This window comes from Otolemur garnettii, unplaced genomic scaffold (assembly GCF_000181295.1).
Source record: "Otolemur garnettii isolate 467f Iridium unplaced genomic scaffold, OtoGar3 scaffold00007, whole genome shotgun sequence".
In the NCBI taxonomy this organism is placed as follows: domain Eukaryota; kingdom Metazoa; phylum Chordata; class Mammalia; order Primates; family Galagidae; genus Otolemur; species Otolemur garnettii.
In genome coordinates, this window is record NW_003852402.1 from 5,014,196 (window position 1) to 5,030,780 (window position 16,585).

Here is a 16,585-nt window from a genome sequence, read left to right on the forward strand (position 1 = left end):
GCGGGAGTGACCGGGACGCGGACACAGAACTGTGGATTCGGGGTCCCGGGAGGTGGGGGAGTGGGTAGCAGCGGCTGAGGGGTGTGCACGGCGGGTTCGCCTGGGCGGCGCCGTGACGTCACGACTGCGGAGCGACCGCTGCGCGCGGAGCAGCGACATGACGTCATACCCACGGAGGGAGCCTCCCCGCGCCGGGCGGCGCCGTGACGTCACGTCTGCGGAGCGGCCGCCGCGCGCTGGTGGGGCGGCGGGCGCGTGCGGGGTGCGGGCGCGTGCGAGTGCTGGCCGGGAGGCGGCAGCGGCGGCGGCATGGCGGAGAGCGAGGCCGAGACCCCCAGCACCCCAGGGGAGTTCGAGAGCAAGTACTTCGAGTTCCACGGCGTGCGGCTGCCGCCCTTCTGCCGCGGGAAGATGGAGGAGATCGCCAACTTCCCGGTGCGGCCCAGCGACGTGTGGATCGTCACCTACCCCAAGTCCGGTGAGCCTCGCGCCGACCGCGCCCGGCCCGCCGCGCCCCGCCTCTGCGGCGCGCCCGCGTCCCCGCCGCGACCTGCCGGGCCTGGGGGGCACCCTCGCCGCGCCCACCGCCCTTCTGTGCTCAGAGGCTGGCGGGACGGGGTGGGGGAGTGCTTGGCCAGCACTGGGGAAACCAAGGCCATAGTCCTTCGGGGGCGGCCCAGGGCCCACGGCTGGCCTGTGTTCAGTGGAGGTGGGGACTGTTTACCCTGTGCTGCCAGAAGACGGGCCCAGCGCCGCCACCCATCCTTGCTGTTCCTCTGTTTACCTGCTGGCTGTGTGACCTTGGACAGGTCACTCAACCTCTCTGTTCCTGAATCCCGTCCAGTCATTGATGAGTGCAAAGTGCCAGTGGTGATCACCTGGGAAGGAGGATAATAAGAGAGTTAGGGCGGTGTGTATACGTCCCTCTTTTGCAGCATGGGCTCCAGGTGGGGGATGGGGCCAGCCCTGTGCCGAGTGCTTTGGCTGGTGCATTCATTCTCTTGTTTCAGGGCCGCGTCTGTGACCTAGTCCATGCGCTGGGCATTCACATTTCCCAGCATTAACTGATGGCATCTTCACTGCTAGCATTTAAACTAGAGATGATTATTCCCACTTTACAGTCTGGGAATTGAGGCTCAGAGGGAGAGGAGGCTTGTCCAAGGTCACTGAGCCTGTGCGTGGCAGACCTGGGATTTAAAGCCAGGCAGGTCCCCCTCCAGACCTGATATAACAGATGGTTGTGTAGTGCCCCATCTGAGGTTTGTAGGGAAAGAAGGTAGCTTTCCTGTTCTCTGAACTTGTCCTGAGGGCTTCCCTTGTTGCCACTGTGTACCTGGCAGACTGTACATTGATTTAGAAGATGTCTGGCCCTAAAGTCATGTTGGACCAGCAGTGGGCCTGGTTGTAGGAAAAGCTGTCATAGGTGTGTGGGGTCCCAGATACCCTTCTGAGAAAGGGTGTTGGGCTTGGAGGTGGACTGACTGGTCTGGAGCTCCTGCCAGGCCCCTTGGGAAGAGGAAGTGGAAGGGCCTCTTGCTGTGGCTGGGGACTTCTCTGCACAGCAGTCCCCCAGCCCCTTACCCACACTGTGGGGCACCATGGGTGTGGGCACTTAGAAGTTTTGAGATTTTATAGAAATGGTTGTGCATAGGACATATATGCTGTGAGATCCCCTGCTGGGTTTGGGGCTACACTTTGGAATGATACACATGTATATAATATTTTTGCTAAAAGTGTGTGACTACCCCCATTAAATGGGACAAAGATTAAAAAATAGCCACATGTAGGTTTAGGACAGGATTGCCTTCAAATGAATTGTGAAAAGCTTGCTTTTTGAAGTTCTTTAGGATTTTGGAATTGCAAATGAGGGATTGAGGTCCTGTGTTGCTCCCTCTGTTTTAGGGATGAGGTGATGGAGACTGAGAAATGAAGTCTGTGGAAGGGCATGGGAGACCCATCAGCTTTGTACTTGATATTCCTGCTCCACTGAGGAGAGCTGGAATGGGATGTGAATTTTAGGGAAGTTTTCTCAGCAGTCCCCAACTCTTTTAGCACCAAGGACCAATTTCATGGAAGACAATTTTTACATAGATCCAGGGTGAGGGGATATGAGTCTTCAAGCAATGGATTCATTATGGCCTCTGTGCAGTCAGACCTCCCTGCTAATGATGATCTGTATTTGAAGTGGCTCCCCAGTGCTGGCATCACTGCTTCAGCTCCACATTGGGTCATCAGGCGTCAGATTCTCATAAGGAGCGGTAACCTAGATCCATCAAGTATGCAGCCTATGATAGGGCCTGCACTCCTATGAGAATCTAATGCGGTTACCCATCTAACAGGAGGCGGAGCTCAGGCAGTGATTCATGTAATGGGGAGCGGCTGTAAATACAAATGAAGCTTAACTTGCTCCCCCTGCTTACCGCCTGCTGTCCAGCCCTGGTCCTAGCAGGCCACAGACCACTACCAGTCATGTTTGTAACTTATGTCTTCCAAAGACCAACAAAAACACACATCTGAGCTAGACTTTTTAACAAGGAGAATAAACACAGTGGCTCTTTCCCTTAGTAACAGAAAATGCAGCAGTGGTCTCAAGACCCTCCTGAGGTCCCTTCACATAAAGTCCTAGAAAGCCACCTTTCTGAAACTTAATAAAAAATTTTTTTTCAACAGCCCCTGTGGGCTTTTCATTACCCTCAGTCTGTCACCTGCCAGTAAGGGCTGGGAAACCTCTGGAAAACCTTGTTGGAATTGTATGTAAGCCAAGAGCAAGTAATGTTGATAATCAGACCATGGACTGCCAGCCACATTCTGTGCCTTGCAGCTTACAAAGCTCTTTGTGACCATTGTCCCAGCAGATTGTCCCCAAAGCTAGTCTCCCATTTCACAGATGGGGAAATGGGGGCTGTAGGACATCTTGTGCCTTCCTCCTTTGTGGCTGGTACGAGGCTGACTTGAGCCATCTGAGGGCATGTGATGGTGTGCGGGCCAGTATTTTCTGTTTCTTTACACTGTCTGCCTGGTCTGAAGCTTGCTCTTTTCCACCCTTCTCATCCCTTCCATGGGAATGGGTAGTGTGAGTAAGACGTCTTCTCAGGAGAGGTGGCCTGTTTCCTCCACTTGCAGTCCAGAGCTCCCCCAGCCCAGTTGCTGAGGCTGCACTCTGCCCTCAGGTCCTTCCAGGGGCTGCTGTCTCAGCACGTGCCTTGGTTGGGCTGACACCTGGCACACTTTAGGAATGGTTAAGCAGCACTCAGCAAGTCCTGTGTGCCAGGTGTGCCACCGGTAACCTGTGAGGGACTCTTGTACCTTTTTTTCATAAGCTCAAAGAAGGCAGAAAGTTGCTCAGGGTCACCGAGGCACAGGCCAGGTCTAGTTAGGTCTCCTGGCCCACAACCAGCCTCTCCCTGCCCCACAGGTGCCCTGTTGCTTTGGAAAGTCTTGAGGGGACCTGCCCTCGTTGCAGGGTGGAGGGAGGATCTGCCTTCTTTTGAGTGTTCTTTGTAAACTTTATTAACCCTGAACCCTGGAAGTGTCAGGCCACTTAGGATTTTTTTTTTGAGACGAAGTCTCACTTTTTCACCCTTGGTAGAGTACAGTGGCATCTTAGCTCATAGCAACCTCAAACTCTTGGGATTAAGTGATTCTCTTGTCTCAGCCTCCCAAATAGCTAGGACTATAGGTGCCTGCCACAAGAGTGGGCTATTTTTGGAGACAGGGTCTCGCTTTGGCTCGGGCTGGTCCTGGTCCCATGAACTCAGGCAGTCCACCCTCAGCCTCCCAAGTGCTGGGATTACAGGTGTGAGGCATCGTGCCCAGCCTCCACTTAGGGATTTTGAGGTTCTGTCATGCTCCAGGTCCTTTCTGGGTGGACTTCAGTTAGCTGAGTTCACATGTCCTTTCCTGTTATTTTCCTTCCCTGCCCCTCGATGCCCCTCCCCCACCACAGGGGATCTGTAGGAGGTGCCAGTGCTTAGAGATCAAGAACGTGGCTTTGGCTTGGAAACCCTGGGTTTGAATGCAGCTTTGCTGCTGACTAGCTGGGTGACCCTGGGCAAAGACCCCCTTTGAGATGAGGTTTGGGTGCAGGGAGGAGAGACCACCTCAGCCCCCAGTGTGTGGCTGTCAGAATGAGCAGAATGGTGAGTGAGAACGCCTAGCCCAGCACCACATGCGCGGTAAATGCAGGAAAGCGTCTTCATCGCTAATGCTGACTTTTATCCCTGAGCACCTGTTGTGGTTTTCTAGGTGCTGGGGAGACAGAGGCCCCATCTGATGCCTGGGCTCAGTGAGCTGACAGTCTGCTGGTGGAGAATGGGGGACATGGTCGTGTTGGGGTTGGGACGACAGCCAGGACTAACAGCTGCCCCTTTCACCTACCATGGCAGGGCACCCATGGGCTCCTTGGATTTGTAGCGATCACAGTGAACTTGCAGGTGGTCAGAGCCACAAGGGCCTGAAAAGTTCCCTGTCGGCTCTCCCACTGAGGGGTATAAAGAGGTTCCTGTGGGCTGGGGGCTTTCTGGTGGCCAGTGTGGTGATGATCAGGCCCCCGCTGTCTGCCTCCTGTGTGCTGCACAGCACTGCCCTGCTCACAGGGATTCTTTCTGGGTTTCTGACATTTTAGTGCGGATTATGCGTTAGGAACGTGCTGTCCAGTACAGAAAGCTTCTGCCCACAGGTGGTTATTTGAGTTTAATCAATTAAAATGAACTGCTAGTAAAAGTAGAAACTCATCCTTCAGTGGTGGCACCAGGTTTGGGTGTTCAGCACCCCGAGTGGCTAGTAGGGCCCGTGTTGGCAGCACAGGTGTGGATGTTCCCGCCTGCACTGAGAGTCTGTGGGATGGCACCAGTTAAACCGGAACCCAGATATCAGGAGCTGGCTGTGTCTCCTGAGGGGGTCTTTTCTCTTTTCACTATCCTTGTTCATAATCATTCATTTTCACCACCTGTTTGGTTCTGGGATCGTGTCAAATCTGATTGTGTGTGTGAAAACATTTTGTCACTGGTGTTGGTTTTGCGAACTGGTTATTTCTGGTGGTTGCCAGTCCCCGATGGGGCCCTTTGAGTTTACCACACAGAGAAATGGAGCGACTCCCAGCACTGTGGGGAGCTACCTGCTTCCCATGAGGATGCAGAGGCCGGAAGAACAGAGCTGGTGGTTTGTAGCAGGGTAGCTGAGAAGGGGTCTCCCTGTCACCTGGGGTACTGCAGTGGCTGGCTCCTGAGACCCACAGTGGGTTCATCTCACTCTGTGGCTGAAGTGATCTCTGAGAAACGCAAATCTGACCTGGGCACTCCTTCCGTGGAGGTCTCCAGGGATATCCAGACTCCTCAGCCTGCCCTGATCCAAGATTGTGGCCCATTTCGTGTGTCACGTTGCTGCTCCCCACTTCTGGTTGCAGGATGAGAACTTCCCATCTTCATAGTCCACTTGTCTGCTCACCGTGGGCCCAGACATCCCGCCTGGGTCTCCTCCTCGGCACCTTTCAGCACGTCAGAGCCGTCAGTCTGCACGTCCCGTTTCTGTAGTTTCTAGTGAGATGTGGCTGTGATTCTTTTTTCCTCTGGTTAATGTGTCTTTTCCTCCTAGCTGCCTCCCATGTTTTCTCATTATTTTTGATTTTAAGAACTTTGAATGTGATGTGTCTAGGGCAGTGGTTCTCAACCTGTGGGTCGCAACCCACAGGAACTGTATTAAAGGGCCAAAGCATTAGGAAGGTTGATAACCACTGATCTGGGTTTTTTTTTTTTTTAATTAGTTATCTTGCTTGGTTTCTTGGACCTAAAAGAAGGTCCAAGAAGGTTTGATGCTTTTCATTATTTTGGAAAAATTCTGAGCCATTATCTAGTCAAATATTTTTTTATTTCATCCTCTCTTCTTTTGAGGTTGTTCAGTATTATTCTATGGCTCTCGAATGTCCTGTTCCCCCCACCCCCTTTCTCTCTCTCTCTCTTTTTTTCTGCCGTTTTTCCCAGGCTGGCCTCAAGCAATCCTTCTGCCTTTGCCTTCTGAGTAGCTAGGATTATAGGCATAGCTGCTTCTTTTTTCTTCTCTTTGTGTTTCAGTTTGGGTAGTTTCTGAGGACTCGTCCCTGGCTGTTTCCTCCTCTGGGTCAAGTCCCCTGGTGAGCTGTTCAGCGCCGTCTGTGTTTCTGTCACTGTGCATTCCCCTCCAGCATTTCAGCTTACCAGTTTACACGGCTCTGCCCAAAGAGTCCATCTGTTTGTGTGTGTTGTTCACCTTTTCCGTGGCAGCCTCAAACATATTAATCAGATTTATTTTACATTCTCTGACTCTGATTCTGTTGATTGCTTTGTCTCTTGACAGTTGGACACGTTTTTCCTTGCCTTTTTTGTGAGTAGTGTTTTTGGCTACTGGACATAGTGTGTCAGACAGTGGAGACTGAGGTCAGTTTATGTTGGGAAATGAGCCTGCCTTTTCCCTGGTAGGCCTCAGTATGGGGGATTGAGTTAATCTAGGCTAGTTGGGCTGGTTTGGGTTCTGCTGGTCTGGTTACCCTGAGTGACTGCTGGTTTCAAATTTCCTGCAGCTCAGTGGAGGGACTGACTTTCCAGAGGGTTTTTCTCAATGTTCCTGTTCCACCTTCAGCTTTCGCTCTTCTTGCAGGTCTGAGCCACACTCTTACCCTTCTGCCGGTGGTAGGCGGCCCTTGTTACTTTGGTTTACTAGCTTGGATGGGAGAGTTTTGGGGGTTCTCTATTGTCTGGACTAGCTGTAGTCGTACGCAGGTTCCTGTTCCTGGGCTTGGGTGGGGCCTCCTTGCTGACCCTGCCTTCCTCTGAAGGGCAGCCAGACGTGTCCTAGATGGCGGGTGTGTGCAGGAAAGCTTCATGCCCATTCTCCAGCATTTGGCCCAGGGACAGTTTCCTGCCCCTCTCTGAAGTGTAGAGCTTTGGATTTTCTTTTGCTCCTCTCCAGCCAGGTTGGGTCTTTACTGGTGCCCTGGGGGGCTCTGGGGTTTGACTCCCCTCCCCTAGCCCAGGGTCTTACAGCCATATGCCCACAGGGGAGAAGGGTGTAGGCAGCGTGGGAGAGAGGTGCTGGCAGGGCAGGAGAGGGCACAGGCAGGGCATTTTGCTTTCCTGTAGGTGTGGCACTGAGGACGGCTTTCTCCACCTGCCACCCTCGCTCTTTCTCCTAATTTTCAGGACCCAGACACAAGCTAAGTGAAAGATGCCCCCCAGAGGTATCTGGCACAGTGAGTAGCAGCCCATATTGAAGTATGGGATTTGAACTTTCAAAACTGAGGAAAGGGGAAGATCTCAGAGCTTCCAGGGAGAGGAAAATGGGCCACAGTTAAAAGCCTGGGAAGCTCAGGACCTCAGGCAATGTCAGCAGTGAGAAGACAGAAGGGCACTTCCAAATTCTGAGGATTCTGACCTACCAAGTTGCCCGTCATCCAGGAGGTGGAAATGAAGGCTTGCCAGTGGCGCTGGTGTTGTGCCCAGGGAGCCATTGGAGGCGCTAGCAGTGAGGGGGATGCTGGTGAAGGACCTGGTACATCTGGGGGGGGGGGTCCCAGGTGGTGCAGCAGTCTCAAGGCAGCTCACCCTGGTGGGAGGGAGGGCAGAGGGGCAGGGTATGTTCCTAAGCAGTAACACCCCCCCCCACCCCCCCCACACCCCGCCTGCCCAGGTCCCTGGCCACAGGAGAGGGTTTGTTACAGAGTTGCAGAAGGGATTATTAATAGCTACATAGAAAACAGAGTGAGCAAACAGACAAGTCATCTCTAGGAAAAACAAAATATTGTACAAGAAAGAAAGCGTAAAGGCCTAATTAGATTCAGAATCATGCTGTGACCTGAGTGGGAGGAGGGCACTGTGAGTACAGGGACTTGGCTGAGCCCTCCTCTCCCTTAGTCAAGAATCAGCAGCCCATCAAACGGTAGAGGTCATGAAATGAAATCAGCACATGATTTGAAAGTTTGATGATAAAAAGAATCAACCAAGGGTTTGTTTTGGGGGTATGGAATAGGGGTGGAGAAAACTGTGTGACTCTTTAAGCAAGGTCCACATGTGACTTCAGTGAATGAAAATCAAAGGCTTGCAGCCCCAGGATCCCAGATGCCCCCACTCCCGGGTGCTCCACCTGAGCTCGGTGGCTTCCCTCAGGTCCAAGCGCACTGCCTGCCTGTCAGGAGTATCGATCTGTTTGCCATGTGGGGTGATTTCCGGGGTGTCAGCAGAAGCATTTCTGTCAGTCATCCCACCCAGCCTATTTGAACGCCAACAGATCTGGGTGCGGCTTGTGTTACTGGCCAGCAAGTAGCCTGGTCCTGCTACCCCCACCCCTCGGTTTACTTTGAACACCCAGCTCTTCTTCCCTCACACTGGTCTGCCAGGGTACCAGGTGGCCACCAGCTGCAGAGCTGCCGCCCTTGAGCTCCTGTTCTCCACAATGGCTGGTCTCACCTCCTCTTGTTAACAGGTCTCGGCCTGGCTGCAGCCGTGGTATCCCCCAAGTGCCTTGCAGCAACATGATGGTCTCACCAGGACTTCTTCGCCCTTCACTCCTGCTTCCCAGCTCTGGGACAGTTGCTTTATAGTCAGGCGGCTCTGCAAACCAGCATCTCTGGATACACCTGATGGTGGGTGGGCGGGGCTTGCAGAGGCATGGGAGGAAGTGAGCCAGGCCAGTGATGGTGAGGCTGCCTCTGGCCGGAGCAGCTTGCTAGGGTGGAATGGCTGCCAGAGTCGAGTGGTTGTTTGCTGAGCCAGCCAGTGGGGGCTGTGGAGACTCAGGCCTGGGCTCTGCCGTTGCAGCTGGCCGGTCCTGCGAAGAGCTGCTTGGAATTGACAACTGTGTCTGCTGGAGAGGGACATGTGGAGGGTGGCCTAGGAGTGTGCAGCCTGGAAAGAGGAGCTCAGGGCTGCTCTCAGGTTGTCAGCGCTTTCAGGGTAGGGAGATGAGGGAGCAATGGCTGAGGCCCCTGATGTGAAGGGACAGAAGCTTTCAGCTGTGTTCGTTTCTTCTGAGGTCAGATGAGGTGATAACTGATGGCCCTGGTCGCGGGGGAGCTGTTCTGGGGCTCAGGGACAGAGGCCAGGGAAAGCACAGGGAGCCACCTTTGCTACTTGCTGACTCTTGGTTGGAACCCTGCCTGGCCCTGGAGTGCCCGGAGCATTGTGCACTCAGGCTAGCATGGCTCATGGTCTAGGCCTGGGCCTGCTTCTTCCTGGCTCCAGCAGATGTGGGGATGTCCACAAGGCCTGCTGCTGCTGGGGCTTAGGTGGGCGGAGAGGACCCATCTGTGTGCTTGCAATCGGTGTACTGTAGGCAATCCTGGATTCGGGGAGAGCAGGCGTGAGGCTGCAAAGCAGACGCTGAGGCGGGAAGGAGCATGTAGGCAGAGGGAGGTGACAGGTGGCACCTCTGAGGGAGCAGGAGACTGGTGCCAGGCAGGTGTGGATAACTCAGGGTAGATGGTTGGGTGCTCAGGCTGCAATTTGTGAACAGTGAGAAGCTATGGAAGGGTTTTGGGCTGGGGACCATTGAAGCTTAGTCTTCAATGTGCTGTTCATGCCAGAGGGTTGGTCCCCAAATCCAAGCAGGGGACCCATCTAGGCTCCATTGCTTATTTGGGAGTTCTTTCTGTGCCCACATGTGTGGGGATTTCCCCACCAGCAAGCAGGCCCTCAGGCTGCAGGGGCACCAGCTGGGTGTCCTCCAGGCCAGTTCTGACACTGCCTGGAGGTGATCAGGTCCCACAGGTGGCAGGCTTGGTCCCCAAGTATGCCATGACACCAGATACCAGCCAAAAGTCCAAGCCCCCCGAGCTTCTGACCAACTGGCTTCACGTTGAGTTCCCATGACTCCCTTCTGGGGTATGATTCATTTGCTAGAGTTCAGGGAAACAGCTTACACTTACTGGGGGATACAGAGGAGGCGGTGCATATGGTGAAGTGTGGAGCTGGAGCATGGAGCTCCCATGCCCTTCTCCTGCTTTAGCTACCCAGGAGCTCTCTGACCCTGTCCGTTTGGCCGTTTCATGGAGACTTCATGGGATAGGCATGACAGTTGTGTAGACATGAGACTGGGCAGGAACGGTGGGATCTGACACTGACACACCAGTGGAGAGACGGGGCAAGGCCTGTTTAGATTCTTCTTGGCCTCTTTCCTCCTGGGCATCAGGCAGTACCCCTCTGAAATGGGGGTCTTGTGATCAGCCAGGTAGATCAGGGTTTATGGCCAGCTCCCAGACAGAAAGGCGGGGGAAAGCAGAGTGCATTTTCCAATTTTCTGGCCTGCTCCAGGGAGGAAACAGAGCAGGAGAAAAGAGGACAGGAGAAGGTCAGAGAGAGAAATGCTGTTCCTGAGGCTGAAGTGCCCCAGCAGTACAACAAAAGACAAAGCAAGGGCCAGGAGAGTTATGAGCCAGGAACTGGGGACGAAAATCAATTAAGTTCATGAACTGGCCACCATGTGCTTACGTTGGCAGCTCTGTACAAACAGCTCAGTAAGGTTTCATACCTTGGTCCATCAGGGTCTACAGCTGTGTTTGTGTTGACATGTAGTGTGTCTTGCTGAGTAGTGTTCATGATTGTTAGGTTTTCGTGTGCCATTGTGAGAATGTTGGACCTTGAATTAAAGCAACAAAGACTCACAAATTTCTTGGCAAACTTGGCAAGAGTGGAAGTGAAATCAGGGACACATTACGCCAAGTTTATGAGGATAATGCCATGAAGAAATGCCAGTGTACAAATGGATTAAATGTTATTCTGAGGGGAGAGAAAGCGTTAGTGATGAAGAGAGGTCAGGGTAGTCAATAATGAGTAGAACTGATGATAACATTGCAAAAATTCATCGAATTATGTGTCAAAATCATAGCCTGATTATGAGAAGCATAACAGACCAAGTAAACATCGTTAGAGAAATAAAGTCTTCACTGAAAACCTTGACCAACAGCTCATGGCTCTTGCATCATGACAGTGCACCTGCTCACACGGCACTGTCTATGAGGGAGTTTTTAGCCAGTAAATAACTATATGGAACACCCTCCCTGCTCACCCCCTCTGGCACCCACTGACTGTTTTCTTTACCCAAAGATACAGGAAATATTGAAAGGACATTTTGATGATATTCAGGACATCAAGGGTAATACAGCTTTCATGGCCCTTCTAGAAAAAGAGTTCCAAAATTGCTTTGAAGGGCAGACTAGGTGCTACCATCAGGGCATAGCTTCCCAAGGGGAGTACTTTAAAGGTAACTGTAGTGACATTCAGCAATGAGGTGTGGAGAACTTTTTCTAGGATGATTTTGTGAACTTGTCAGATCATGTATGTCATGTGACACCATACTTCCTATAATTCCCACCAGACCAAGTTAATAATTCTACACCTCACAATGTCTTTTGTATCTTCTCTGAGTCAGTAACCTCCTCCTCCTGTGCTTCCCTCTGTCACCACAGCCAGTTCCTTTTGTCCTGTCATGAACCTCATGCACATGGAAACAATCGTCCAGCAGGTGCCTCTGGCATCTGGCTTACTGTGCTCAGCATCCTGTCTGGGGGACTCAGCCTCGTCATGTGTGGTGTCCCATTTGTGATTATCAAACGCATTCAGGCTGTGGCTGATGGACATTTGCGTCTGAGTTTTGGCTATTTCGTGAGTGATGTGGCCAAGATTGTTGTGGATCATGTCCACTGGCAAACAAGCACTGGTCTCCTTCAGGTATATACTAGGAGAGTTCTTGGATCATGGGTCATATATACGTTTGGCTTAAGCAGACCCTGGGCAGACACAGTTTTGTTGTGAATAATTAATTGGATAGCAAGTCATTCCCATAAACTGGAAAGTTCAGCTTCTGGAGGCCTCAGGACTAGAGCACCGTGTAGTAGGCCCTGCGTCCCATTCACTCTAGGGCCTCAAGCAAAGAGCCAACCCATGCACGGGCCCTGGTGGGGGATGCAGGCTGAGACCCTGGCTGGGCCAGTGCTCTTTCCCTAGATATGGCCAACGCCTGGGGCCCTAGAGCCCCCTTTCTGGGTGCAATGTTGACCCGAGAGCAGTGCTGGGCCCCAGGCTGTCTTCTGAGCACCCCTCACCGTGGCTTCTCTCCTCCAGGCACGAGCCTGCTGCAGGAGGTGGTCTACTTGGTGAGCCAGGGTGTCGACCCTGATGAGATCGGCCTGATGAACATTGACGAGCAGCTCCCAGTTTTGGAGTACCCACAGCCAGGCCTGGACATCATCAAGGTACCCTTGGGGCCAGCCGACCACCCTCACTGCTTGGGGTGTTCCTGACATCACACCCTGTCAAGTGACAGCTGCTTCTGAGGGGTGGGGGACTCTGTGAGTCAGGGGAGAGCAGATAGGCCCGGGAAACTCACAGGCCAGAGCCACGACCAGCAGCCCTGGGATCCAGTTGGAGTGTGGGTGACACATCAGTGTCGGGGAGTCTCCCAGTGGGAAGGAAGTAGATGCCTCGGGGTGGGGGTGTGGCACAGTTGAGGGACCACTGGTGGGAAGAAGGCTCTGAGCTGTCTCGTTTACCCCAGGGCCTTCCTGTCTGTTGAGGGAGCTGGTAGGACACCCTCACACCACGTTGGGTACCAGGCACGTGATGTGACCCTGGAGTCTTGCCCACCTGCCCTGTGGCACAGCCAGTGCGCTCTGTCCACTGCTGTGCCCCTCTGTAGTTCAGGCCTTGGTCCCCACGGGCCGTCCCGCAGCCTGCAGCTTATGTGTCCACTCTTCTGAGCACTCTGAACACAGCTCTGAGTATGTCCCTGCCCCAGTGCCATGGCAGAGGGTCCCTGTATAGCTCTTCACATGAATCCAGAGTCCGAGTGAGCTGGCCCATTTGTACCCTGCCTCTAGAATCCATGAAGCTGCCTGGCAGCCTCTGTCCATGTGAAATCCCTGGGAAGTCCAGTGCGAGACCGTGTGAGGGCCCACCATGTGCCAGGTGCTGGAAGAGAAGAGCAGAGGGACCCATGGCCTGAGGGTCCTGGCTAGTCCCGCAGCAGTGGGAAGGCCTGGGATGGTGGTGAAGTGGGGGTGCTGTGGGCACGGGGGTCTGGCTGAGTGAATGGTGCAGAGCTGACTGCAGTTAGGGGTCACCTTGGCTGCAGACTGGGAGGGCCAAGTGGCAGGTGGGAACCTGGGGGCTACACTAAGCCTGCAGTGCCCTCTGTGCTCCTGGGGCCTCTCCTGGCTGGTCTTGGATCCCATCCTTGATGGAGCCCCTCTTGGTCAGTGGCTCCCAGGTTCTCTGAACAGACCCCTGGGGCTGCGGCAGGTGACTACTTATACTGAGGACAAGGACATTCATTTCTATCTCAGAGTCCACCCTGGAGTGTGGTCATGTCTGGTGTTCATCTCAGGTGACATGCTAGGTCTGAGACCCTCTCTGAGAGGGCTGTGGGATAATAGCCTTTCCTTTTCTGCCTCTGACCCTGACTCTCTCTAACCCTGTCTCTTTCTCACCCTGTCCCGCCCCCTCTTACCCACCCTCCCTGCTAACTACCACCTGCAGGAACTGACCTCTCCCCGCCTCATCAAGAGCCACCTGCCCTACCGATTCCTGCCTTCTGACCTCCACAATGGAGACTCCAAGGTAAGCAGCTGCCTCTCCACGGCCCTCCTGTAAAGCACCCCCAGTGCATGTTGGTGACACTTGCCTGGCCTAGGGACTCTCAGCCCAGGAAACTCACAGTGAAGATCCTGTTTCCTTAAGTGTTCCACGTTGGGTCTCCCTTCCTGCAGACGAGGCCAGCCCAAGCCTGGCGCCTGCCTGTGGGGGGAGCTGCCTGGCTGGTCTTGACTTTCCCCAGCAACAAGGTCCTGAGGCCTCAGCTGCTCATTGTTAGGATGTAACTTTATCTCCTGCTGATTGCAAAGTAGTACTAGAGGACAAGAGGAGACAGTACTCGGGAGGTTGTCCAGCGAGCCCTGTGGTAGGGAAAAGACATTTCCACTGGAAGAGCAATGGCATAGAAGCCTGGGCAGTGCGCACGTGGGCCAGAGGCTGATTTTGGAGGCAGGGTGATTGATGACACCCTGTAGTGGGGCTGACTCCCCTGCCCCTGTCATTCGCAGGTCATCTACATGGCTCGAAACCCCAAGGATCTGGTGGTATCCTATTACCAGTTCCACCGCTCCCTGCGGACCATGAGCTACCGAGGCACCTTCCAGGAATTCTGCCGGAGGTTTATGAATGATAAGTGTGAGTGCTGCAGCTGGTGGGTGTCAGGGAGGGCTGGTAGCTGCTGGCTGCATCCCTGTAGGGCCTCTGGTTCCCATGGTGACCCCATGGGTTAGGCTCATGTTCCCCTTCACAGGTAGAGGTGCTGGGCCCTGGGCGCCATGAACTTGTCTGCAAGCATAGATCTGTGAATGGCAGAGTGGGTTTGTTTTAACTCAGTTTTTCTCCCATATAACCCGGCTGGGGTGTCTGACGTGTTCCCCAGTGGGAACATCCCTCCCTCCTGCCTGGGTTTTGCACATGGAAGAATGAAAACAGTAAAAGCAGAGACCCATGTGTCACTGCGAGAGTGGAGACGTAGCCATGTGTGACAACCTGTCGGGCTTCAGCTGAACCTCAGGGATAGGCAGGTGACTGGGGCAGTGCCTTGTCCAGGGAGAAGGGCAGCTGGGCCGAGAATGTTGAGTGCTCTGCTCTGGCCCGCTTCCCAGCTCCTTGGGAGGAGTGAGGCTCAGTCCCACCCTGCACTGTTTTCAGGAAGGTGGGACTTGAGGATGGGGGAGACAGCCCCTCTCCTCCAGCCCTTACTCTCCTGCCCCTGCTGGGCTCCCTGAGCCCCTTGGGAGCAGTGGCTCCTCAGTCCACTGCTGTTCCTGCCTTCCAAAGGGCTCCCCCAGCCAGCCATAGCCTTGGGTGTCCTGGGACAGGAAGTGGGCAGTGTTGGGTGTGTAGCCAGAAGAGCTTTGAATTGGGCCATATTTGTACATTAGTTAAATCTGTACTGAGACTGTTACTGTGGATCTGAAAATACACTTCCTGTTTTATCTTCCAACTGACGTTCAGCCACGTTGTTCAGGGTGATTTATCAGGGGTTCTGCAGAGACATTAAGTGACAAGATTAGGATAAAAAATACGATGGAAATCCAGGAACATGATGCCTCCAAATGTAAGTGGCACTTAGGGCAGTTGAACTGGAGCTGCCTTTTCAGTTCCAGGGAAGATGAGTCTCCCTCTAGGGCACTAGCAGACACACGTGCCTGCAGTTTACAAACCCAGCAGGGCCTCAAGGTCCTGAAGGAGCCTCTGCCCGCTCCGCCCCCCCTTGCCCCCCATCCCACTGACTCCCTGCTTGGGCTGTGCCTGCTTAAGAGGGGCCACCTGTGGGGCTTAAAGGCCATGGACTTGCACTTGTGGCCACCTGAGCCTGCTGAAGGCCCTTTGTGCTGCCCTCTACCCCAGCCTCCTGCCATCTGGAACATCCCCTGTGGTTGTCCAGGCACTTGGGCCAACCCGCTCATGTGGTTCCAAAGCCATTTTCTTAAGGCCCAGCATGCACTTGTGCCTGCAAAGAAGCTTGGGGACAAGTCACCATAAACAGCCAAAAGCTACTATCAAATTCAGACCAAATGGTAGGACTCATACTTCTTTCTCAGGTCAGGACCATTAAACCTTGTCAGATACTGAACTGAATGTGTTCTAGGTCCCAGGCCGCCCTCACCAAGTGCAAGGCTGCACACACTTGCCTCAGCCCTGCTGGAGCCCACTGACATGTCTGCTCAGTTTCCCCATGTTCCACACAACCTCAGTCCCTCAGTGACCCCAGCCAGTGCACAAACCCTGGAGCTACAGGTGTTCCTACTCTGCCCCAGGGCACTGCAAGGGCACCGTCTGCTATGGACTGAGGTCAAGAGGCACCTGCAAGGGCCTCACAAAAGGATGTTGTGACCCAAGTGTTTTAAGCTCGAAAAGACCGAGCTGCCAGGTGACAAGTGCAGTGGGGAGGGTGTGGTATAGACAGGCCCCCCATGACACACGCAGTGTGGAGGATGTCCTGTGACAGGCCCCCTGTGATGCATACAGTGTGGACGATGTCGTGGGACAGGCCCCCTGTGATGCATGCAGTGTGAAGGACGTCCTGGGACAGGCCCCCCATGACGCATGCAGTGTGAAGGATGTCCTGTGACAGGCCCTTGTGATGCATGCAGTGTGGAGGATGTCCTGTGACAGGCCCCCTGTGATGCGTGCAGTGTGGAGGATGTCCTGTGACAGGCCCCCCCGTGACGCATGCAGTGTGGAGGACATCCTGTGACAGGCCCCTGTGATGTGTGCAGTGTGGAGGTGGAGGACGTCCTGTGACAGGCCCCCTGTGATGTGTGCAGTGTGGAGGATGTCCTGGGACAGAACCCCTGAGATGTGTGCAGTGTGGTGGACGTCCTGTGACAGGCCCCCCGTGATGTGTGCAGTGTGGAGGATGTCCTGGGACAGAACCCCTGAGATGTGTGCAGTGTGGTGGACGTCCTGTGACAGGTCCCCCGTGATGTGTGCAGTGTGGAGGATGTCCTGTGACAGGGCACCTGTGACGTGTGCAGTGTGGAGGACGTCCTGTGACAGGCCCCTGTGATGTGTGCAGTGTGGAG

At 54.1% G+C, this 16,585-nt stretch overlaps 1 protein-coding gene across 1 annotated transcript in view; it reads left to right on the plus strand.

Annotated features, from left to right (window-relative positions):
* The first annotated feature begins 223 nt into the window (after window positions 1-223).
* SULT4A1 (sulfotransferase family 4A member 1) overlaps window positions 224-16,585 on the plus strand; it is a 22,788-nt gene continuing 6,426 nt past the window's right edge. The window contains exons 1-4 of the mRNA XM_003783123.2: window positions 224-478; window positions 12,087-12,217; window positions 13,500-13,580; window positions 14,063-14,189. Of these exons, the coding sequence (XP_003783171.1) occupies window positions 310-478; window positions 12,087-12,217; window positions 13,500-13,580; window positions 14,063-14,189 (508 nt within the window). The 5' untranslated portion in view covers window positions 224-309. The remainder of the gene's footprint in view (window positions 479-12,086; window positions 12,218-13,499; window positions 13,581-14,062; window positions 14,190-16,585) is intronic.